The sequence below is a fragment of the Parasteatoda tepidariorum genome, chromosome 7 (assembly GCF_043381705.1).
Source record: "Parasteatoda tepidariorum isolate YZ-2023 chromosome 7, CAS_Ptep_4.0, whole genome shotgun sequence".
Taxonomy (NCBI): domain Eukaryota; kingdom Metazoa; phylum Arthropoda; class Arachnida; order Araneae; family Theridiidae; genus Parasteatoda; species Parasteatoda tepidariorum.
The window spans coordinates 47,510,933-47,533,576 of NC_092210.1; the positions used below are offsets into that span (position 1 = coordinate 47,510,933).

The following is a 22,644-nucleotide window of genomic DNA, read 5'->3' on the forward strand; positions in this document are numbered from 1 at the left end:
TAACTCGGAAAGAAATAAGTCGATTTCGTTTAAATTTTGCGTTTTGTTTAATATTACACTGATTAAAATAATTGTAAAATGATTGTTGGATTGTAAAATTTTATACACCTTACTAGTCAATATATTTGCAATCATTTTTAGATAAATAAAAATATTAATAAATAATTGTTAAAAATTTATTTTTGCTGGGTATTTATTATCTTTGGGCTAAATATTTTAAATTTTTTTTTTGAATGCGGCGAAATATGCAGGAAATAAAATTAACATTAGGGGGCCCAAACGTTAGACCGCCAAACTTATGAGACCATATCTTCTAGAAGACGGTGACCCCCAACATTTTAGGTCCGAATTTGTCGTAATGTCTATTATTTTAAATGACGAATTCAGTTCCGTGATCGCTCAGGGGATAAAGCATTCGCTTTCTAATGTGGTGAACTGGGTTCGAATCCCAGCGACCAATGTGAATCGCACCAACCGCAGTGGTAAACGGATCATGGGTTAGGGACCCTTGCCGTCAGGCTAACCGTTGGAGGTTTTCTTGGTTTTCCTCCCCATGTAAGGCAAATGCCGGTTAGTTCCATAAAACAGTCCTCCAAGAGGGCAAATTTCTCCCAATACTTGATCCGGAAGTTCCCTTGTCTTCTGGATTTGGTCAAAAATTACAAGACTACGAAGTTGAACTTTAGTCGCCGTGAACCCAAAAAATTCGATCGGCAGTTCAACGACGGTTATAAAATAAAATAAAATGAAATGCCGAATTCGTCTATCGGGAGAAAGTTTGTTTTGTCTCTGATTTCGTTCTTTAATCAGCAGTTAGCACTAAATAATTAGCATATTATAAAGTCATCTCTTCGAACCATTTGGATTGTCTCTTAATACGTAAACAACCGAACACTTCATCGCGACATTTTTTATTTAGAGCACAGCATGAAATTTAAGTTTAAAAATTGTTCATTTCTGAAAAATATGAAAATTTTTTAAATCGTTAACATATGTGGTATGAAGAACTTTTTCATGATCGAAGCCATAAAATATTGTAGAAACTAAAATTCGAAACATTTTTATAGCAATAAAAATATTAAATCAAAATAATGTTGTCTTAAGATTTCATTGTTTCGAGAAGTAACTACGGAGATAAAAAGTGGGGGGTGACTTTTTTTGTTGTTCTAAATAGAAGAAAAATGCAATTGCTTGATATCAAAACTCTTCCATGCGCCGTTTAACTAAAGCACTATAGTATGTTTAGTTACTTAAAATTTAACTTTAAAAAAAAAAAAAAAAAAAAAAGGAAATTTACTCACTACCTTTGAATTTGATTGCAAATAGTAAGTTTAAATTTAGCCCCTTGACTTAGGTTGATTGTGTTATTTTTTTGGTTCTCTGTATGTATACGTCTTTCGTATCAATCACACAGTTTTAACCTCATATAACATGGCTCTCTTAACAAGTAAATAAACAAAATATCAACAGAATAATCAATAAATAAATAGAACTAAAAATTTATACAAAAATTGATAATAATAAACGTTCCATCCACATATGATTATCCAAGTATATAAGATATTTCCTAGTGACTGCCCTTAATGTTTATGTTTGAATCCTTGTCAGAAATGAAGTAAAAGAAGAGCATACAGATTAGGGGCCGATATTAAAGCTAGTACGAAACTGAAACATGGGTGCAAGTCTTCCGTCCCCAGGACGGATTTCCGTCTTTCGGAAATGTCCGCGGACGGAAGTAAGACGGAAACAAGACTGACTCGAAGACGGAAATCGGAATTTTTTTTTCTGTCCATAAAAATATTTTTTAGGTCTACGTTATTGGTCTACTTTCTTATGTCCTGTTGTTATTTTATGAAAAGACAGATGAATAAATATTTTTTGTACAGTATTTAAACTTGATGTATTATGGTAAAGCTTTCTTAGATAGTTTGCATATGTCGAGGGAGTATTGCGTATGTTAGGTATTTCAGTCAAAAAATTTTCAGTCTTGGCCTTTTTTCCAACTTGCACCCATGAACTGGAATGAAATGTTTCTAATAATCATCTTTCAAATTCTCTGCGTTTTCTATCAACAATCAAACATGTTTTGATATTTTCAGTCCCGCCTTACTTATTTGTGATTCTTCATACTTCGATAGCGTTTATTTGTTTCTTTCTCATTTAAATATTAATTTGTGCGTATTGTTTTACCATCATATTTGATAAGGATTCTAAAAATATATATTAAGGGTGGGGGGATTTTGTATATGTGAAATGCGGGTCCCCAAATTTGCATCCAGACTTTGGAACCCTGCATGTTTACTTGAACTTATTTCTTCAAATATGGTACTTACTGTTGCCTTCGTTCCGTTTCAGCATTCCTTTCTTGATCCATTTCAAAGGCCGCATTATCTTCTCCCTCATTGGTTAAAAATAATCTGTTTGTCCTTTGCATACGTTGCAATTCGAGTATATCGCTTCGTCTTTTATGTGTAAACATCTTGTTGAAGAGTTCTATAAAAATAAAAAAAGTAACGATTTGTACTACTTGTAAACAGCCTTCAGTGTCAACACATTAACACCATAAACTAGTTTTTTTAGACATTTCCCGAGATTCTTTGACAGTTTTTTTTTCAATTTAAACTAAATTCAAATTAAACTGAATACTAAAGAATTGTTCGAAATACGTGACAATGACTTAGCACTGATCATATCAACCGTTAAGATTATCGAATCTATTACTTTATGGATTGAGCGTTAGTAAATGCTTCTGTACAAATTTATTTTACAAATGTCACATACAAACTAGCAACATCAGTAGACGTTTTCTCTAGTATTTTTAAAGAATGCGGGAGAGACGCGATGGCTCAGGGGATAGAGCGCTCGCTTTCCAAAGAGGTGAACCGGGGTTCGATCCCGGCGATGGCTGGTCGATACAAATTCCGTGACCACATCTGAAATCCCAAACGATTCCATCGACCACAGTGCTGACGTGAAATATCCTCAGTGGTAGACGGATCATGGATTAGAGTCCCCTTGCGGTCAGGCTAACCGTGGGAGGTTCTCGTGATCTTCCTCTTCATGTAACGCAAATACGGGTTAGTCCTCCAGAAAGGCAAATTTCTCCCAATACTTGATCTAGGAGTTCCCTTGTCTTCTGGATTGGGTTCCAAATTACAAGGCTACGGAGTTCAACATTAGTGGTCGTAAACCCATAAAATTGGATCGGCTGTTCAACGACTGTTATAAAACAATGAGGGAGGTTTTCGTGGTTTTCCTCTTCATGTAACTGAAATAGGGGTTAGTTCCGTCAGAAAGTCTTCCACGAAGGCAAATTTCTCTTAATACTTAATCCAGGAGTTCGATGTTTTCTGGATATTGCTTTCTGTAATTATTAGCACAATCCAGAAAACAAGGGAACTCTTGGATCAAGTATTGGAAAAAATTTGCCTTCGTGGAGGACTTTTTCATGGAACTAACCCACATTTGCGTTACATGAAGAGGAAAACTTCCCACTGTTAACCTGACAGCAAGGAAACTAACTCTCGATTCGTCTACCACTGAAGATATTTTACGTTATCACTGTAGTCGGTGCGAGATGGGTGCCGAGTGACCAGCCATCACTGGGATTCGAACCCGGGTCAACTCATTTATGAGACTCTATTTCTCGAGCTCTTATGTTTTTATATATTGTTCGAAATGACCTAACCCTTTCCTTCTCTTTCATTTAAGCAAAGTCGGTTGAACTAACTCTTACTGCTTCAACAAAACCAACGATTAAAATTATAGAACTTAAATTCCCCCCCCCCCAAAATTTTAACTTACCATCGTCAGATGCATTATCGCCACACAGCAATGTATCGGAGAGGTTTAAAGTCATCCTTCGTCCCTGTTCATTCGTTAGCTGAACTTTAGGCACGGTTATGTAATGATTTTCAGTTGCAGACTGCACAGCAAAATCACAATTGTCTACATCATAAAACCTAGGATTTAGTGTCTCTTCGTGTTGAGATCTTCGTGTAAAAGACGCTCTCTTTAACTTTCTCTTCTTTTCATAACTGAAATATTACGTTTAAATAATTTAAACAGAATGAAATGCTGCATTACTATGTATTTACTATATTACAGGAGATTTAACTGAAATTAAACACCGCCATGACGAGATTTTATTACTTGACTCATATGTAAAGAATTTATTCTTTAACTGTCAGGAGTTCTATTGAAAGAATTAAACATCTAATTATAATGAATTTGTCGAGAACTAGAGAATTTGTCAGATGAAAAAATAAATAGTAATCAAAATAATATTCTCAGTTTTTAATAACAATGGATATTTTTAATGTAAATATTTTAAGTCGATGACCTTTTTTATACTGTAGTAATGATAGTTTTGTTCCCATATTTTTCCATTTTGAGAGTTTTATATTGCATTTGTTTTGGAGAGAAAAATATTTTTCGTGGAAAAGGTAATAAATAAACGTCAATATTGGATATTTTATTTTTTTATTAAATAATGCGCAATCGTCTAGCTGGCAAACCCATGTTTTATAGACAATTTTTTTTTTTTTGGGTGATTCTACTAAAAAAAGCGTGATATTAAGATAGTTTAAAGGAATTGTACTCAATGAAACATTGTTCAACAACAAAATAAATATCAAAATTAAATTAACAAAATGAAGATAATATATTTGTTTATTAATAAGTAATCAAATATAACATGCCATTCAATAAAGTATAGATAAAATATAATTTGATAGTTATGTAGTCAATACAACAAACGTACGTGTACAACAAATCTCTGTTCTATAATGTAGACGTACAGAAATGTAGTTTAAGATAAACTTATTTAAATATGAGCAATTATATATTAAGTTATTTAGAGATAATTATTTAAAAATATGTATTTAACTTTGGTGCTTTCGAAAGGTTTTCAAAATTTTATCTATCATAGACACTTCTGATAACCTCGAATTATAATCTTCTCAAGAACATTAAGAATTATTTTCTAGTTTAGCCTATAGAAATTGATTTCAAATGGTAAACTTAATAAATAAAACTATGAAACATCCTTTTTAGCAAATCGTTTTTGTTACAACAATAGAACTTCAGAGACGCACTCTAAAACAGCGCTGTCTAGCACCACTAAAAGAGACATAATGTATTTTAACGCAGTCTTTGCAAGTCCCGCAGTGGACTGATCGTTAGGACACGGTTCCCAGCAGATCACCGAAGTCAAGCATCACTGGCTGCGGTCAGTGTGCGGGTGGGTGACCTCTTGGATTAGTCTGCGTAGGGACCGAGGGTGTGCGGTATTGGTCCTCGTTAAACTGTTCTACCGTTAAGTGCTCGACTTCGCGTGCAGGTCGTGGGGCTACCGAAGCGGGGGTGCCATCCCCTCTGCAGAGGTTCAAAATTGTGATGGCATGTCTTCGGACTATCCTCAAGGATGTTTCCCAGACCGTCGCCAATAGCCCATTGTTCAGCTCTAGTGCGACGTAAATTAACTACAATAACAATAACAGCAGTCTTTGCAATGGAAGATGCATAACTCAATGAAATTAATTAAAAAAAATCGAGATGATTGAATTAAATTCATATTTTATTGAGTGATAAATTCACGCTTACCTAAAAAAATAGTCTAATGTAATTATAAAATTAAAAAAAAATAGTCAAATACCCGTGTAATAATACAATATTTTGTTATGAGTGTACTTAAACTAGACATCATAAATCATTAACGATTAAAGCGATAAAAAGTATTGTGATGAGTGTTTCGATTCAAGACTTTTGATTAAAACTTATTATTTTACTACGCATGCTGTAAGGGAACCTATGTTTAAAATATATATTTTTTATTAATCTTATCTTTTACTTTTTAGGCATTTTTATCATTTCTGAAGTAGTTTAGTTTACTATACTAGTTTACTATACTAGTTATAAAATATTGAAATGTTTTATTAGGCGTAATACAAATAATAACAGTATAATATTATATTTTCAGTATAATATTATATAATAAAATATAATAATAATATTATATTTTCGATCTTGAGAACGTCTATAAACTTACAAATCAATAAAATTTCAAACTTCAATAAAAATATTTTTCATGCATCAATTGTTTTTATGCCTTTGTAGAAAAATAATTTCAATGAAAGTGAAATTTGGCGACAATAAGACAATTTTGATTTTTGAAATTAAGAAGTTTGAATACTCACTGTTCCGCAATAGGATTTTGTTTCCATATCCAGAGAATCAAAGCAAAGCAGACGACTGGAATTATTAAGATTACGCCAAAATAGAACCAGGATTCAGGTACATAAGGAGCTTCACATTTTCTAAACTGAACAATTGAGATTTTAGAAGGAAATTTTTTAAAAAAATATTTGCAGTTTTTATTCAAAATACATAAAAAAATTATGAATAACTTAATTAATACAAATTCTAATTTAAATTTCCAAATTATTCGAATATTTGATATGAGGAGGATGTGATTTCTACTGGCATAGAACACCAGATCTGCAAATCTGTAAAGTCCTAGGGAAAAAAATGGTGCAATGTAGAAACATTATAACCGTAACTTAAACGGTGCAAAAATATTGCAACCTTAACAAGATAATAAATTGATTCGTAGATAATTGAATGAACAAGTTGAAACGTAGTATGGTATAACCAAGTCTAGAAGTAAGGTAATTTGGTACATTTAGACATTGTATTAAGATTGCCATATATTTCTACGATATAACGGTCTAATGGCATTGGAATTTTTAAAGGCATACATTAAAATTTTTATTTCATTGCATGATAGTTTGATATTTAGTCAACTATTGTTCTGCCGTGTAATTGAAAAACCAATCGTAAGTTCTTCAAGAAAGATTTTAAGTTAAACAACTAACAGCTATTTTTCTTGCTGTTTTAATACTATCAATTAAAAATATTTCAAATTAGTTATACACGTACCTTAATATTGCATTAATAATATTGTGAAAAAAATTTACTAATCTGTAAGTTTTAAACAAATTAGGAATTACGATGGTTTTCTCCTATCGATAATACTTTGGCGAGTTTATAACAGATTAAAAATCAGCGCAACTGGACGCATCATTTCCACCCCCACCCCCTTTGTGAGTTGCTCATGCACCGCAGGTTGTTGCAACGACGTGAAGTTTTTTTTCTTCTTTTTTTTCATTTATTTATTTTCAAAAAATTTTTTTCCCCAATATTTTTCTTGAGCCGTGGTGGCTTAGGAGATGGAGCTTTTGCCTTCCAATGAGGTGAACCGGGTTCGAATCCCAGCAATGGCTGGTCGATACAAATTCTGTGACCGGCGCAGTGCTGACGTAAAATATCCTCAGTGGCAGACGGATCATGTGTTAGAGTCCGCTTGCTGTCAGGCTAACCGTGAGATGTTTTCGTGGTTTTCCTTTCCATGTAACGCAAATGCGGGTTAATTCCATCAAAAAAGTCCTCCACGAAGGCAAATTTCTTCTATTGATTGGTCCAGGAGTTCCCTTGTCTTCTGGATTGGGGTTTAAAATTTAAATATATTTTTAAGATTATTTTCCTCAAGTTATCAAAAATAAATAAATAAGAAAATAAAACGAAATAATGGTTAAACAAATTTTATACTAACAATATTGCATATATTTATATAAAGTTATTTGAGGAGTCATGAATTAAATCTCTGGATGTTTCAGATGCTTTTATATTATTCCAAAATAATAACTTCCGTTCAGTAATCCAAGATTTTTTAGGATGAAAAAAATATTTTTTTTCATCTGTGGGAGGAGTGTCTTGTCAGAAAGTTTAACTACAGATTTCGTCTTTTGCTACAGATGATTTCAAGAAGTTTACATCTGTCCAGTGGCCATCTTTGAAAAATTTCTTCGAAATTTTTAATCCGTCTTTGGAACATGATCTTCACCATTTTATTAAAGTACGATCAAGTCGGCTAAATTGAATTATCTATCGAAATTTATTATATTTGCTGGTTATTATTTATAGTTACCAATAAAGTGTAGTTGGTATAATGATTTTCAATCCATTTGGCTAGAGTTTCTGATACGCATGCATATTGGTTATTTCCCGTGCAACCAGCTAACGAATGTGAATTTCTTATTTACTTTAGATGTGGACCTTCACCCTTTCTGAATGCTGTTCGTATGTTGTACAAATACTTTATCCTAGTCGGTTTAAATCCTTTTTAATTATTTGTACCTAAAAAAAAAGCCGCATCGGTGTAGGATATACCTCGTCAATGTGTACTGAGCTGTTGCCCTTAACTTTAAAAAAAATATCAGTGTCGGGTATCATGAATGTGTATCATGCAACGCACTTGACAGTAAAAAACATAACTGTAGGGTGTATCGGCCAGTGGCACTTATTCATAAAATCAGTGTAGGGAAAACCGGGCAATGGCAACTTTAATCAATCCAAATATTTATAATAGCCGTTCTTCATTTTTTGTAACGATATTAAAATTTATGAACTCAAGATTTAAAAAATTATCAATAACCAATAGATATGATGATAGGCAAGCAAATTGAATTTTTAATGCTGTTATATTAAATTAAAATATAAGTAAAAATTCGTATTACTTGTTGTCCCTCTTTTAACTTTACAAAGGCAGATTCATAATCACCGCACATAAACATATAAAAAATTACGTTAAGGTTTAAGTCTCAATAAATTATGCCTAGATAATTACACTTGCTAAGCTTTTTTTGGCAATTATTAATAATAGTGTGATTATTGTGCTTAGTTGCAAGATATTTACCAAAAAAAGCTTTTTTATTATTAATAATAACGGGTTATTATTAATAAGTACATCCGTAACATTTATATAAAAAAGTCGTACGTTTTTCAGGATAGAACACAAGGTCGAACACAATGCTCTGTAATCTTGAAGATTTCACTCATATAAAATTATTTAATTCGCGATAGACGTGAATTTTTTTTTATTTCTGAGTAAAACCAAAAATTTTCAAATCAGAATGTGCTGAATTATCGCAAGATGCTAAAGAAATAAAGCGGCAGATGAAAAAAAAAACAAAAAAAAACTTAAGTTCAAGGGTTGCCAGAGGTTATTGTTTTCCATCGGTCACAATTACTTGCAATACAAACATCATCGTAAATCTGTTTTACTACTTGTCGAAAAGATAACCTTGAATAAATAGCTAAGTAACATTGTTTCTTCAATTGTAATTTGGACTTAGGCATTTTATGTCTGCAAATTAAAGATTCAGTCAGAGTCATGCTGAAACGAAATTTCTGAAAACTGCTAAAAAACTGATTTCCGAAGAAAAAAAATGCCAAATATATAAAAATCTCGATTTCGAATTTTTCGTCGTTTACATCAGTTTTTCATATTTACGGCAGCATAGGACTAAAGTGATGAAATGTATTTGAGGAAATCGTATTCTGATATTTTCTACATCAAACTTGTGTTAATTTAAATTTTTTGTGCTGAAAATTCAATGTTTTTACATTTTTTGAAGTCAGTTTATTCAGCTTTGAATATATGGTAAGTCTAACTTTTTTGTATTTTTGTGAATAATTTGTAAAACTTATCAGGTATGATGTAACAGCATTAGCTACTAATAGTAGATTGGATGAATTCATTCCTATATTACATGTCTGTTAAGTTTTTTTTTACTTGTGGTAGTCACGATGTATCAATTCAATTATCGGAAAAATGTTACCGTTGCAAAGTTTTTTATACACTTCTCTTTTAGTGAAAACATATCTGGAAGCAATTATTATTTTTTAAAATTCTTGTTACTACCTCCACTTGTCAATACCAAGCCTGCTTTTCCTTTCCTCCAGACGTGGAGACGTACCTAGGTTTGCAAAACCCTTACCAGTATAGTCCACGTCTGGCTACCAGTCCAGCTCGCCACAGAATACCAAGCCTACTATGGGAATCCAAGTAATTTTTAAGGCAGAGAGCGCGTTTATTGTTTTTCAGAAGAGGCCATCTATGGCCAAGAATACGACTTCAGCCACGCACACGTCAGAGCACGTTTTACAAAGAGGATCCATTCATACCCCATTTATTCTACCACCCATAGTAATTTTGACATGAACCAGAGAATGATCAATCTCAATTCTGCCCAGAGGTATTGATTTGTTATGGGAACTTGAAGGGCTTCATGACCCCTGCAGATTTAAAGTGCACCAATCACCATTTAATACACGAGAAGGCTTTTGCTGGCATGATTCGAACTTACGACCTTACAACGAGCATGAACCCAGTGTCCTACTAACTAGGCTCTCCCGGCTCTTTTTCTTTAGAAAACAATTAAGACTTTTCAAGCAAAGCTTTAATTAATCGGATTCAAAAGAAATATTACCTCAAATTTGTCCACTATTTCTTTCTCTAAAACTTTTTTACTGTATATAGTTATAATTTCTTCCAGCTTTTTCCTCTTGAAAGCTGCTTCTCCTTGAGTGGAATCCTTTGTTATTTTAACCATTGCGTACAGAGCTTCGTTGGATTTATCATCCTTAAATACTCCAGATATTCGAAAAACGCTGACACTAGAAGCGCTAGATAATGAAAAGAGCAGTGGTGAATTATAGACTCATAGTAATATGTTTTGCACTAACAGACTAAATTTACAAACAATTGTTTATTATTTTTAGAATTATTATTATTAATTTTTTAGCGTCACAAATTAGTTTAATGTAAAAAATTAAATACGTAGTTTATTAAAACTTGTCTTTATTTTTTTTTTGTCCACAAGTAAATAAAACCAGAATATCGTCAATGTCACGTATCGACGCAAAGCTTATGAATCAGTTGCACTTTTTTTCCCTTTTTATGTGAGAATTTCTTACTCTTAGAATTTCTTATTGAAAAAATAGGGTCCCTAAAAAATCACCATTGAATCGCATTGAGAAAGCTATGCTTAAAATGAGGTCAAAATGTGACGTGCTGGTTTATTTCTGATTCACTCTATGCGCAAGCTTTACTTAACGTGGGTGTAATTTTGGTAATAAAGCATATGGTTTGGGGTCTTCCAGTCAGAGGGCTACTCTCTTGATCGCGGGATGGGTGTTGTCTCCCTGCGGTCAGCCCCAGCTGATCTGCGTCTCAGCGGAGTTGGCACGACCTACGCCCCGCGGATCTTGCACTTGGAGCTTCTCTGCCCCTCTTTACCTTCGACGAGTAAGTGTTGCTTTTGTTGGGCGTGACTCGGGGCTATGAATTTCCGTGTACATGCGCCACCGGTCCTCTGTTCCACTGAAACTGAGCTCTCGCAATGCCACGTCACCTGGTAATTCCTGAATTCTTCCTCCGAAGGCGGGCCAGGGTAAGCTTCGCTTTACTTAACTTGGTTCAATCATCATGGATCATTTGGAAACTTGCTTGAGCAAAAATTGCTTTATTTCTTGATGTTGAAAAGGCGATTATAGAAGTCAGCCATGTTTAAAGCTGCTTTACCAATTCTTCCACTCTCGATGTTTGCAAACACTACGTCTTCGGATTGATTGTTGAATTTTATTCTACATTTCCTCATGGAAGTTCTCAAGAATTGAAGGGCTTTTTAAGAGAACTAGGTTTCTCCAGATTAACAAAATGCTGGTGAGAGCCAAAGGCAATTTAAAAAGACGATTGATTTATATAGGTTTCCTTCGTACTATTTACTGCTCACGAAGAGGCTTATTTTATAATTATGACAGTGTCTTACACCAATCGAAACAGTTTTATTGTCCTTAGCCAAAAATGCATTAAGACCGAATTCGGAAAATTCGGGCTTAACTAGTTCGTTCAACGGGATCCTCAATCACGAAACATTTCATGAAGAAACAAACTCTACTTTTACATTATTTAAAAATAAGAATGCAATGGTGTGTTTATCATTCGTCAACGCCAATTAATCGCAGGTTTCGGTAGAAGGGATTTCTAACGTGCAATAATCTCGCTAATTTTATCGACGTGTGCACAAAAATTAAGGTGATATACTTTTTGGATAAAACAAACATAAATAAGGTTTCTTTCTGACTTAAAGGTAATATTTAATTCCTAAAATTAATTTTGCTCAGGTATTTCATAGGTTTTTTACTCACCTAATTACATCATCCGAGTTTTCGCTGACATCAGTTGCAACTTTAGCGAAGTTTTCACGAAAATCCTTGAAATAATCTCCTGGTGTGTTGTTCGCAAACTGTAAAATTTAAATAGTATTTTACTGTATACCTTCAAAATAAATTATTTTATGATTAATTATTTTTTTTAACAAATTCAAATGTTGACTAATAACTTTTAGATCACGTTTGAGGCAAAAAAGCATATCTTCATAGAATCCGAAATTTAGAAATATTTTTCAAAATTTCGATGTTGCTATAAAATTTAACTATTCCTTAAAACATCACGATAGTATTGTTTTAAAAACAAGGCAGTTCGCGGATTAAAGTTTCGTAGGTGACGAATTATACTATCAGGGTCCGAGCTAAGCACTCCACTGCATGTTTTTTGCACTGGAAAGAAATTAAAATTAAGTCAATATTAATTTTTTAAACAAATCAGTATTTTTTATTCGATTACAGAATTTTCTGATAGATGCCCAGCATAACCAAGTAGAATTGGGTCCAAATAATATACGCCTGAAACAAACTACCGTAAAATAGTTTTTTTATGGGAAAAAATTAATTATAAAAAATTGTTACGATTTGCATTTGGCGAAGACTTTCGAAAATTGGCGAATACTTTTGATATTTAGCTAATTTATTAGCTAATAACTTAAAATCCTTTTTTATTATTTTATAAAAATAATTAAAATAAGTGGAATTTATTACAAACCTATAATAAGTGGAATTTATTACTTACCTTACTATAAGAAAATTGCACCAAAGTTAAAAATCACAACTGGCTGTTGACACTACTAATTATTAACTGTTAACTGTGCAAAAAATAGCCCATAGAAGAATACGTCAACATAAATTTTCATGGCTAGCTTTGTTTTTAAATAAAAATTTTAAATTTTGGTCTGTCGCATGATATTTCGCATAAGAACGCGTACCCCCTCTAAACTGCTCCCGTACCCCTGGGGGTACGCGTACCACACTTTGGGAAACACTGACCTACACGAAAGGAGAAAGTGCAGTTCGATCACATTGTCCACTAGCCCAGTGGTGCGCAAACTTTTTTCGACTGCGACCCCTTTAGTAGAGAGAAAATTTTTGGCGACCCCTAGAGATAAATGTTCACAAATAAGATGTATATTTCGCGCATTTCTTTCGTTTCATCGAATAAAAACATCATCTTATTTGACTCATATTAATTTTATTCATAATTTTAAGAAAATACTTTTTGTATAACACAAAAATCAGTAAATTGCCCTTTAATGAGATGTATGTGGCTGCAAGTTTCTAATTATCTCATCGATGTTAGGATGTATGTTGCTAATTGCAATTCGCATATCATCTTCAGGGTTTAAACACGAGCGGTATTTAGTTTTTATTGAAACTAGTTTGCTAAATCCAGTTTCACATAAATACGTTGATGCAAATTGTATTAACACTCTGATGGCATTCTTGCATAAAATAGGATATTGTTTTTCCACGGATAGCCAAAATTTTTGTCAAGGCTGAGTCTTAAATTGATTTCGAAGAGTATAATCACTAATTAGATCCATCAATTGCTCTTTCTCACTAATTTGAAGAGTTGAACTGCATATGTCAAAGGAAAATGGATCACGAATCCAACCAAGATTTTCAGGAAAATCCTCGAATCTTCTTGAAAAAATTTTCTGTAACTTTTCAATGTGATTGGAAATGATGTTTTTAAAAGTAAATATATCTATATTATTTTCCTTGATAAAATCGTTAAAGCAAGGGATCATGGTGTTGTTTTTATTCAGTTCAGTTTGCCAGAGACTAAGCTTATTCTTAAAAGCCTGAATTTTACTGGCTGCAGTTATGATAGTTGAATTCTCACTTTGCGAGTTCAAATTTAAGTCGTTAAGTTTTTCGAAAATATCAACTAAATAGCTCAGCTTCCCCATCCAAACTTCATTGATATAATAACTTGCCAATCTATGTTTCTTTTCGATTAAAAACGAGTACACTTCATTTCTTAAATCAAATATCCGTCGTAGTATTTTCCCACGTGAAAGCCATCTGACTTCGGTGTGTAACAGTAAATCTCTCATACGTTGAGCCCATCTCATTGCAAAGTATTGAAACAAGACGGTTGTTGTGGCTGTTGCATTTAATGTAGTTAATTGAACTAACAGCGTCTTGTAATACGTTGTGCAACTCTTCATCCATATCTTTTGCAACAAGAGCTTGCCGATGAATCATACAGTGATTAAATACCATATGAGGCGCCACCTTCTGAATTAAGCATCTGAGCCCTTTATTCAAACCTGTTAATGCTGCAGCACCATCAGAAAGAGTGGACAGCATGAAATTGCAAATAAACAGGGAGTGACGGCGCTTCACTCTTTATTTGTACACTGTATGGTATGCAGCATGCAGGGATAATGCATTTCATATAAATTTGGCGACCCCCAAAAAACTTATGGTGACCCCCACTGGGGTCGCGACCCCTAGTTTGTGCACCACTGCACTAGCCAATCGAACTCGGATCGAAGCCGATGGACTAACTCACCACTCTGACGTAGCGGCTGTTTATTTTATGAGTTGGGTTTTTAATTACAAAAATACAGAGTTGAAAACTAAGTGCCTTATATATTCGATGAAAAGCAACGAACGAAGCTGGTTTCATAAGTAATTAACTGAGCTTCTTAAACATTTGCACCGATCTTGATATTTGACTCTTAAGTTTGTCTTTTCTTTTGAAGTAGAGATTAAAGTTAGACGGATACTAAGGTGAATCTTATAACCACATATCTATTGCAGGATAGGCAGCGATGGTGATCAAAGGTGACGAATAATAAAATAAACTTTTATTAGGTGATAACAGGTTTAGTGTAAGTTGCAAGGTTAAGGAAAATGGTAATAAAAATAGCATTTACTGACTTCTTCATTTGCTGCTGTAATGTTATAAATACATATTGGAGCAGATTCCTTCACGTCTTTTTTTTCATCAATCTCAGGTTTTTCTATAGTTGTATCTATAAAGCAAAGAAAAAAATATTTTTAGTTCTAATTCTCTTCCATCCATGTTAGGAAGCTTAATCGTGAACTCGGTCCGTTTTTAGTGATGGTTTTAGGAATACTTTTTAGTTTTACATTGACTTTCGGGGGTTATTTTTCGACATACATACATAAATTGTGTACTTTCATTTCAAGAAGAAGAAGAAGAAAATCATGGATACTCACTCATGTGACCTATGATATCGGAACCTAATGATCATATATGAGCAAAATGGCGTGTTAAGCAAGGAACAAATCCATCTCAATTCAAAAATTCTTGTTTTGAAACTTCTCACGTGTTTGGTCTTTCAGAAGGAATTCAATAGTTAAAGTAATACTTTCCCCAACCAATTAAAATTCTTGACCATAAAAATAAAAAAGTATAAACATTGGGATATTGACATTAGCAGAGTACAGAATGAGAGAAAACGAGGCTCCTATTCGGATTTAGGAGTTGGGAGTGATTTCCGTTCGGAAATGTATTATTAAACATGATTTTATTAGCTTTTTAATTATTAATATTAATTATTTCTTTACACTATTTTATAAGTTTGTTTACATTAATATGCCAGGATATTTTGTGATCACTCACATAGCTTTTGATAATTACATAGTTTTTGGGAAAAAAAGTTGTATGAGACATTTTGAAAACAAAAAAAGATTTCTGTTGTAAAAATCTTATGTTGTTGTTGACGTATGCCTGTTTAGGCAGAGGGGGTGCGATTCTTCTTGTTTTCCAGTGGCGCCATCTATGGCTAAGAATTCGACTTCTGCCACACCATACGTCACACCCGTTTATAGGGCGGACTCAGTCATACATCCATTCATTCATCCACAGATCGTAATTTTGACCTGAATCGGAGAACGATCGATCTCCAATCCAGTACCCCCAGAGGTTTTGAGGAAAAAATCTTATTTTAATCTTATTAACCACACATAAGTTGTTTTTTTCTCCAATTTTTGAAATATAATGGATGAAGGTATTACATATCAATCTTTGAGTGGTTTCGGAATTGAAGTAAATTCCAAGAACGCCATCGATGAGTAACTTTAGAAATGTTCTCTTTTGACAACAAATTAAGAAAAACATGAAGAGTTAGACATTTATAGATTTTGGAAATTTTAATCTGCCTGTGTAGGGGTCAGAGCTTTGCATCAGAAAGATTCTGCGTTCGAATCCGGGGCAAGGCATGGATGCTCTTTCATTTTCTCTACTATCTGTCCTTACTGTGGGAGCAACGTTGGCCCACCTAATATGGTGCCTCTGACTGAGTGGCCAACAAATCTGCTCTTCAGATGCCTGTATGATAGGTCATTCTCCAGGTGGGCATTAAAAAAAGAAGATTTTGGAAGTAGGAAACTTAAGGAAGGAAAGTAAGACACAACATCGATTTCTTAGTTTTAGTGCGTGAACTTTAAAAATGATTTACTGTTTGTCTAAGATAGGTACTCTGACCGCCACTAAGTCTGCGGCAGTCTGGTGCTATGGAAACAAGAAGATGGCATTTTAGGGAGGGTAGCTTCGATGAAGAGATCTTCTTTTCTCTCGCCGAAACCAGTCCTAAAGAGGGACCCCTCACCCCTACTTAAAATAATCATACCTCGTTACCATAGTCATCACCACAGCTCCAGACGAATGTCTGGCAGAGTACCTATCTTAGACAAACAGTACTCATATTCACTAAAATGTACTTAAAATCTTTTCCCACTCTATTCTTCAACTATGGATGAAAATTTTATATTGAGAGCCAAGTACATAAATCTCATTTTAGAAGAGGAACGAACAAAATTTTACAGGGTCAAGCGAGGCGGACAGAACCCAGGAACAGCCAGTCACCACGATGCAGGGTTGTAGCCGTATGAGCTAGAGTATCTATCTCTCCATCTTCGATGGGCAAGTGGCGTTTATTGAAATTTACATTTGGAGATCATTGTGAGACATCTTAACCTTTATTGTGTAGTCTTGACGTTTTATTGTACCCAGATTCTTTGTTATGCGATTGAGTTGACTTTGTTCACTACTTACTTAAGACAACTTAGAGTTATTTGAAATTTTAAAACAAAGACACATTTGAGATTTATAGTACAATGTATTTGAGTTATTTAAGGCATGGAGTGTGAATTTTACCTCCGTAGTCCCATGAAATGTTGAAACCCCTGAAGTTTCTACTCGTTGCCTTTGTAACAAACACAATATATGCACTTTCATCGTAAACTTCATATTTCTTTTTTTCATCTGCCTTGGTTATGCTTAGCCAGGGCGGCCCTTCTAAGGGATGTAAACCTTTTAAAAATAAATTTTGATTTTTTAGTTTGTACCAGAGGCAATATTTTTTTTCTATATAAAATGAAAATGATTACACTCTCTTTATTTATAAGAAAACATCTTTTATTATCATATGTGAACTCATTTAAGGTTTGAAATTAAACAAAAAGAAATATTTTGAAGCACATTTTGATTAAAAAAGTTTCGAAATTTCAAGCCAATGGCCAATCAAGCCAATTTGAGATATGATTTGAGACATAAGGTTATTACCTTTTCTAATGGATATATTGCAATTTGTCATGAAATTTTAAACCCTTTTCAGTAAAACCATTTAAAATTTTTATTTTGTTTTATTTTAGAGACAAAACGCTATGTACATACGTCATGTTCCTGTTGAAACTTAATTTCGAAATAATGACTTTAAAGTCTAGTCTCTATGAAAGTTAAACAAAACCGAGAAAGTATTTTTTTCTTCTTCTATTGAATCAGTTCGAATTTTTGTCATAATATGTTAGATAATATTTTAAGAATATAAATTATGCTAAACATTTTAACGTAAAATTTTACTTCAGTTTCGTTTTTCAAATTCGTAACATTCTCAGTCATCTAAGTCAATAGTCAACTCCAGAAATAAAAATGAAATGACTATTTTTTTCTCTGACTTGATTTGTGGATTACGATTAATATGCTTACTTTTAAAGAGCTTTACTTTCTTTCCAGTGCTCGTATATTGTAGAAATAAAAATATTTCAATTTTAATGTAACCTACGAAACATACGCAAGAAATAACAGTGAATCAAAACACTGAACGATTTTAAACACTTAACACTTAACGAATCAAAACATTTAACAACTCTAAACATTTAAAGAGCTTTACTTTTTTCCCAGTACTCTTATAATGTAGAAACAGAAATATTTTAATTTTAATGTAACCTACGAAACATACGCAAGAAATAACAGTGAATCGAAACACTGAAAGATTCTTAACACTTAACGAATTAAAAACATTTAACAACTCTAAACACTCAACGTATCTAAACACTTAACGAACACAATCTAAACACTTGTTCACCAACCCTCCAGAAAATTGTTTTTTCTCCCTTTCAAGTGTTCTTTCTTTTTTATTTAATTGAACTGGAATAGCAAACTAAATTATAAAATTAGTGTAACAGATTTTCATATAAGTTAAGGCTATTAAAAAAGTCCAGTTACCATTTTTCTTGTGGGATTTTTATTGAGATGAGGAATTTGTTTGAATGATGAAAATAAAAGATATATTTCACGAAATTTATGCTCACTTGAAAAATACATAACAATTTCACGTGTTTTTTCTTAAATGTACAAAAACAGTTTTCGAGAGCATTTTGCTTTTTTTTTCATGGAAAAAAAAACTTAAATTTCACACAAAGGTCTGTTCGAAAAATTATTCTGGGCATAAGCGTTCAGTTCACATCGAGCATTTTATTTTCTAAGAGCAACGTAAAAAACGAGTTTATCATTTTCATTTTCAAAATTAATTGTGGAAAAAATCGCAAAATACTTTAGATATCATTTTAGGATCTTTTTATAGAATCCGATGGAATGTATAAAGGAAAGAAAAGAGTAAAGAATAAAAGCATTTCATCACCAAACATTGCACTCAAACGTAGTTTCTGGTTGAAATAAATTGCGGAAAAATCGAAGTGTATGACATATGGCCAAAAAAACTTTGAAATCTTCAATTCGAAAGACGTAGTAGACGTAGAGTGTGTCATACTAGGCATATGAAGTTCTTCATTTGTCGGGAAGGTTTATTTTCTACAACAGATATCAGTTTGAAACTAAAGGTGTAAGAGAGTCAGGGTATGAATATGAGAAGTGTCAGTATGTAAGTGCGAGACGGGGAGACAAAATTCTAAATATGTTTTTAATCTTTTTCATTTAATTTTCTCAAAAAACTGATTATGGATTTTACTCTTTTTTGGCACTATCTTTCGATACATGCACAATATATGGTCGCTACCGAATCAGAATTTGAGATATAAAGTATACGGTATTTTAGATTCTCTATTTATTTTTTCTGACAAAATTATGCTAATACAATTTCGCAGACTACAGTTTTTGAAAGATATGCAAATAGTTAACAGTTCATTAAAGGAAATTTTTAACCAATGAACGTTAAAGGAAATTTTTTGTGTCAAAAAAATTAATTTTTTTTACCAATTTAAGCAGCACAAAGATTAGATATTAAAAAATCTAAAAACTGTGAAACACGTTGTTTTAAATTACTTACTCAAAACCACAAATCGTACCATTTTATTGCTTTAAAGTTTCGTGGAAAAACTCAGAGAAATTCTAGAAATTATCAAGTGCTATTTTTCCTAATCTAATAAAGCGGTCTTTTTATTTTCTATCCTTTTTTTTGAAAGGTGTTCTGTTGTCTAATAATGCTACATCTTCAAAACTTTGCCAAGTTAAAAAAGTATTGAGAAAACACGAATTAAAAATTTAACCTAGAGTCCAAGATGGCGCTCCTTTAAAATGCTCTTAAAGTCAGTTTGGTTCAGAATCTTCTCTCTACCCTAGACACCAATGAGAATTCATTAGGCTTCATTTTAAATGTTACTTCACGCGTTTTCAAGAAAAGTCTGAAATGTTCTGTCTTTTATTTTTGCACCAGAAAGCGTTAACTTTATTTTAAGCGTTAGTTTGTCCTCACTTCTCCGCAATTTTGATTGGTTTCGTCTTCAGTCTACACTATTAGTCAAGAACATTCCTCTTCATTTGAGTTCATGCCTGTCCATTAGCGAAGTCAGGATCTTCACATCAGATATCATTGCAGAACAATTTGCTTTCATTTTAAACATTAGCTCTCCCGCCTTTCAGCCTAGTCAGACAGTTGACATATAATCTTTTTATGCTATTCTAAATTTATTAAAAGCTTTAAAGTAACGTTCACACTATTTTTACAGCAAATTAAAAGAGAAAAAAATATTTTTACCTTTAAAGGGATAGCTTCTTATTGATCTAGCGTAGACTTCAACGCTTCAGAAGCAGAAAAGAACTTCGATGCCAATTTGTAATAGTGCCACAAAATTATCGGCTGCGTTTTCTAATAAAAGATTTCAAAGCTATCTTTACCAAACGCCAATATTTCCGACCTTCTTTAATATGCACATGAAATTTCTTTAAACAGACACAAAACGTCTTAAATTTTGCTACAATTATTTAAAAAAAATATTCATGTTGGTACATAATTCTAGGTAAGAAATTCATTTTGTTCTTAACTCTTGTCTGTTTTCTATGGCTCACTGGAAAATGATAACAGCAAGAAGACTCCAAAAGTGTAAATTTATTAAAAAGTTCGAACGTTTTTGAAATATGTTCTTAAAGCCATATTTAAATACTTTCTTAAAGCCAAACTTAACAATCATAATCATTATGAAATTGAATGCTTAGATTTTATTAGAAAAAAACTTTGAAGGTTTGTTAAAAATTCATATAAGAATCTATATGTAATATAATTAATACCAGCCCCAATCAGTAAATATTCTCCCATAGCTATATCAGCATCCAGCTCGTTGAGTGTGATTCGAATGTTACTGGTGGATTGGCTAATATTTTTGTCAATGTAAAAAGTATATTTCGAGTTGGGCCTGTAATTCCAATCATCATCAAATTTGACCCACGGAGATATTACATTTCCTTCTACATATGAGGAATGATTTACAAACTGTTCTGTAAAATAAATAAATAAATTAGTAAATAAGTGAACATAAATAAAATGTAATATAATATATCATAAATAATTATAATCGTAAACATAATAATCAAACAATAATACTTATAAAAATCATAAGTATAAGTGTAAAAATCAGATAATCATAAGCTCTACGAATTAAGTGTATTAAATATGATTATTTCGTACTTTAAATTCGTGCAATTATGAATTATTCGAGCTAGTTGAATTAAAAAATTAAGAAAGGAATGCTTTTTTTGAAAGGAATGATAAAACGGCAGTGATGTTTGCGCTATTGTTTGATATTCCCTACACCTATTTTTTAAAGGTAAGTTTAAAAGGTTTTACACAGTACTTTCTAAACTGATGTTTTACTTGATGGAATATTAATTATTAAAAAACCGGTAAAAGTAATATTTTTGTGAGTAATAAAAAATCGATTTAATGAATATATATATATATATANTTATCCAATAATTTTTAAAACTTATATTAGATAATAAAATTAATATATTATCTATAATAATTAAAAACTAATCCATTTAATAAACTTTGTTATTGAAAATTATTAGTTAATATAGAAAATTTTTATTTACCACAAAAAATATATAGCTGTTAACTTTCATAATAAGCAAATCTATATTGTTTAAAATCACATCATATAAGATTCGAAGTAAATATCTGAGACACTTTAATACTGTAGCTAAATTTGATGACATATGGCTTATATATATGTATATATATATACATTGGTTGAGAGACACACCAGAAAACGGAACTAAATTTCCATATTATGCGATTTCAAACCTATTTTCAGAACCTAACTTAACTACCTATAGTCAGAAATGTGTTTTCCTGTCTAAAATTACAGGGATACGCACTAAAGAAAAAAAAAACATAGACTTGCAAAAGCTGCCTGTCTTATACATTTTTCTCACTATAAATTTGAATCTGGAAAAAAGGAATTGGATGAAGATTGAACGAATCACACATCTCGCGTCGGCATTGCCCTGATGTTAAACGATAACAACAATGTACAGTGGGCCAGCATCCAAGGTTTCGTGGCCAAAATTAGTATTTCGATAAAATTTGTTTCAGAATTTGGGGTTTTTTATTTAGGGGTTCTTATGTGCAAGTAAATTGAATTCATAGTTGAAATTTTGAAATACACTAAAAATACCAAAAACAAAACAAAATGGTGGCTGTAATATGGCGAGCAAAAATAAAAAAAAGTAATATAGTTTGTTTAAATAATTAAATATAGCAATGAAAATATAATAATTTTCTTAATTTTATATTACAAATGAAAAGCAAATTACATTTCCGAAGTAATATTACAAAATAACGCGAAATCATGAAAAAAAACATAAGTTTTGTTTTTCGGTATATTTAGTCCACCTTTGCAATATGGGAAAAATGAGGCGGGTTTTTTTTCGAAAGAAGAAACATCAAAGAAGACAACAAAAAAAAGTTTAGCTAATTACGTCGTGGAACTTTTTGGAACTAAGTTTCGAAAGTCATTCAAACATTGTAAAATGTCAAATGATAAGATATAAACTATAAGTTTGTCAAGAGT

The 22,644-nt window shown here is 32.3% G+C and overlaps 1 protein-coding gene across 1 annotated transcript in view; it reads right to left on the reverse strand.

The window, feature by feature from the left end:
- The window catches only part of LOC107451568 (uncharacterized), a 31,466-nt gene that overhangs the window by 1,479 nt on the left and 7,343 nt on the right, over window positions 1–22,644 (reverse strand). Inside the window, exons 4-11 of the mRNA XM_016067712.3 lie at window positions 20,861–21,067; window positions 17,213–17,368; window positions 14,968–15,062; window positions 12,052–12,149; window positions 10,332–10,527; window positions 6,198–6,322; window positions 3,805–4,037; window positions 2,334–2,493 (exon numbers count right to left, since the gene is read on the reverse strand). Coding sequence (XP_015923198.1) covers window positions 2,334–2,493; window positions 3,805–4,037; window positions 6,198–6,322; window positions 10,332–10,527; window positions 12,052–12,149; window positions 14,968–15,062; window positions 17,213–17,368; window positions 20,861–21,067 — 1,270 coding nt within the window. The remainder of the gene's footprint in view (window positions 1–2,333; window positions 2,494–3,804; window positions 4,038–6,197; window positions 6,323–10,331; window positions 10,528–12,051; window positions 12,150–14,967; window positions 15,063–17,212; window positions 17,369–20,860; window positions 21,068–22,644) is intronic.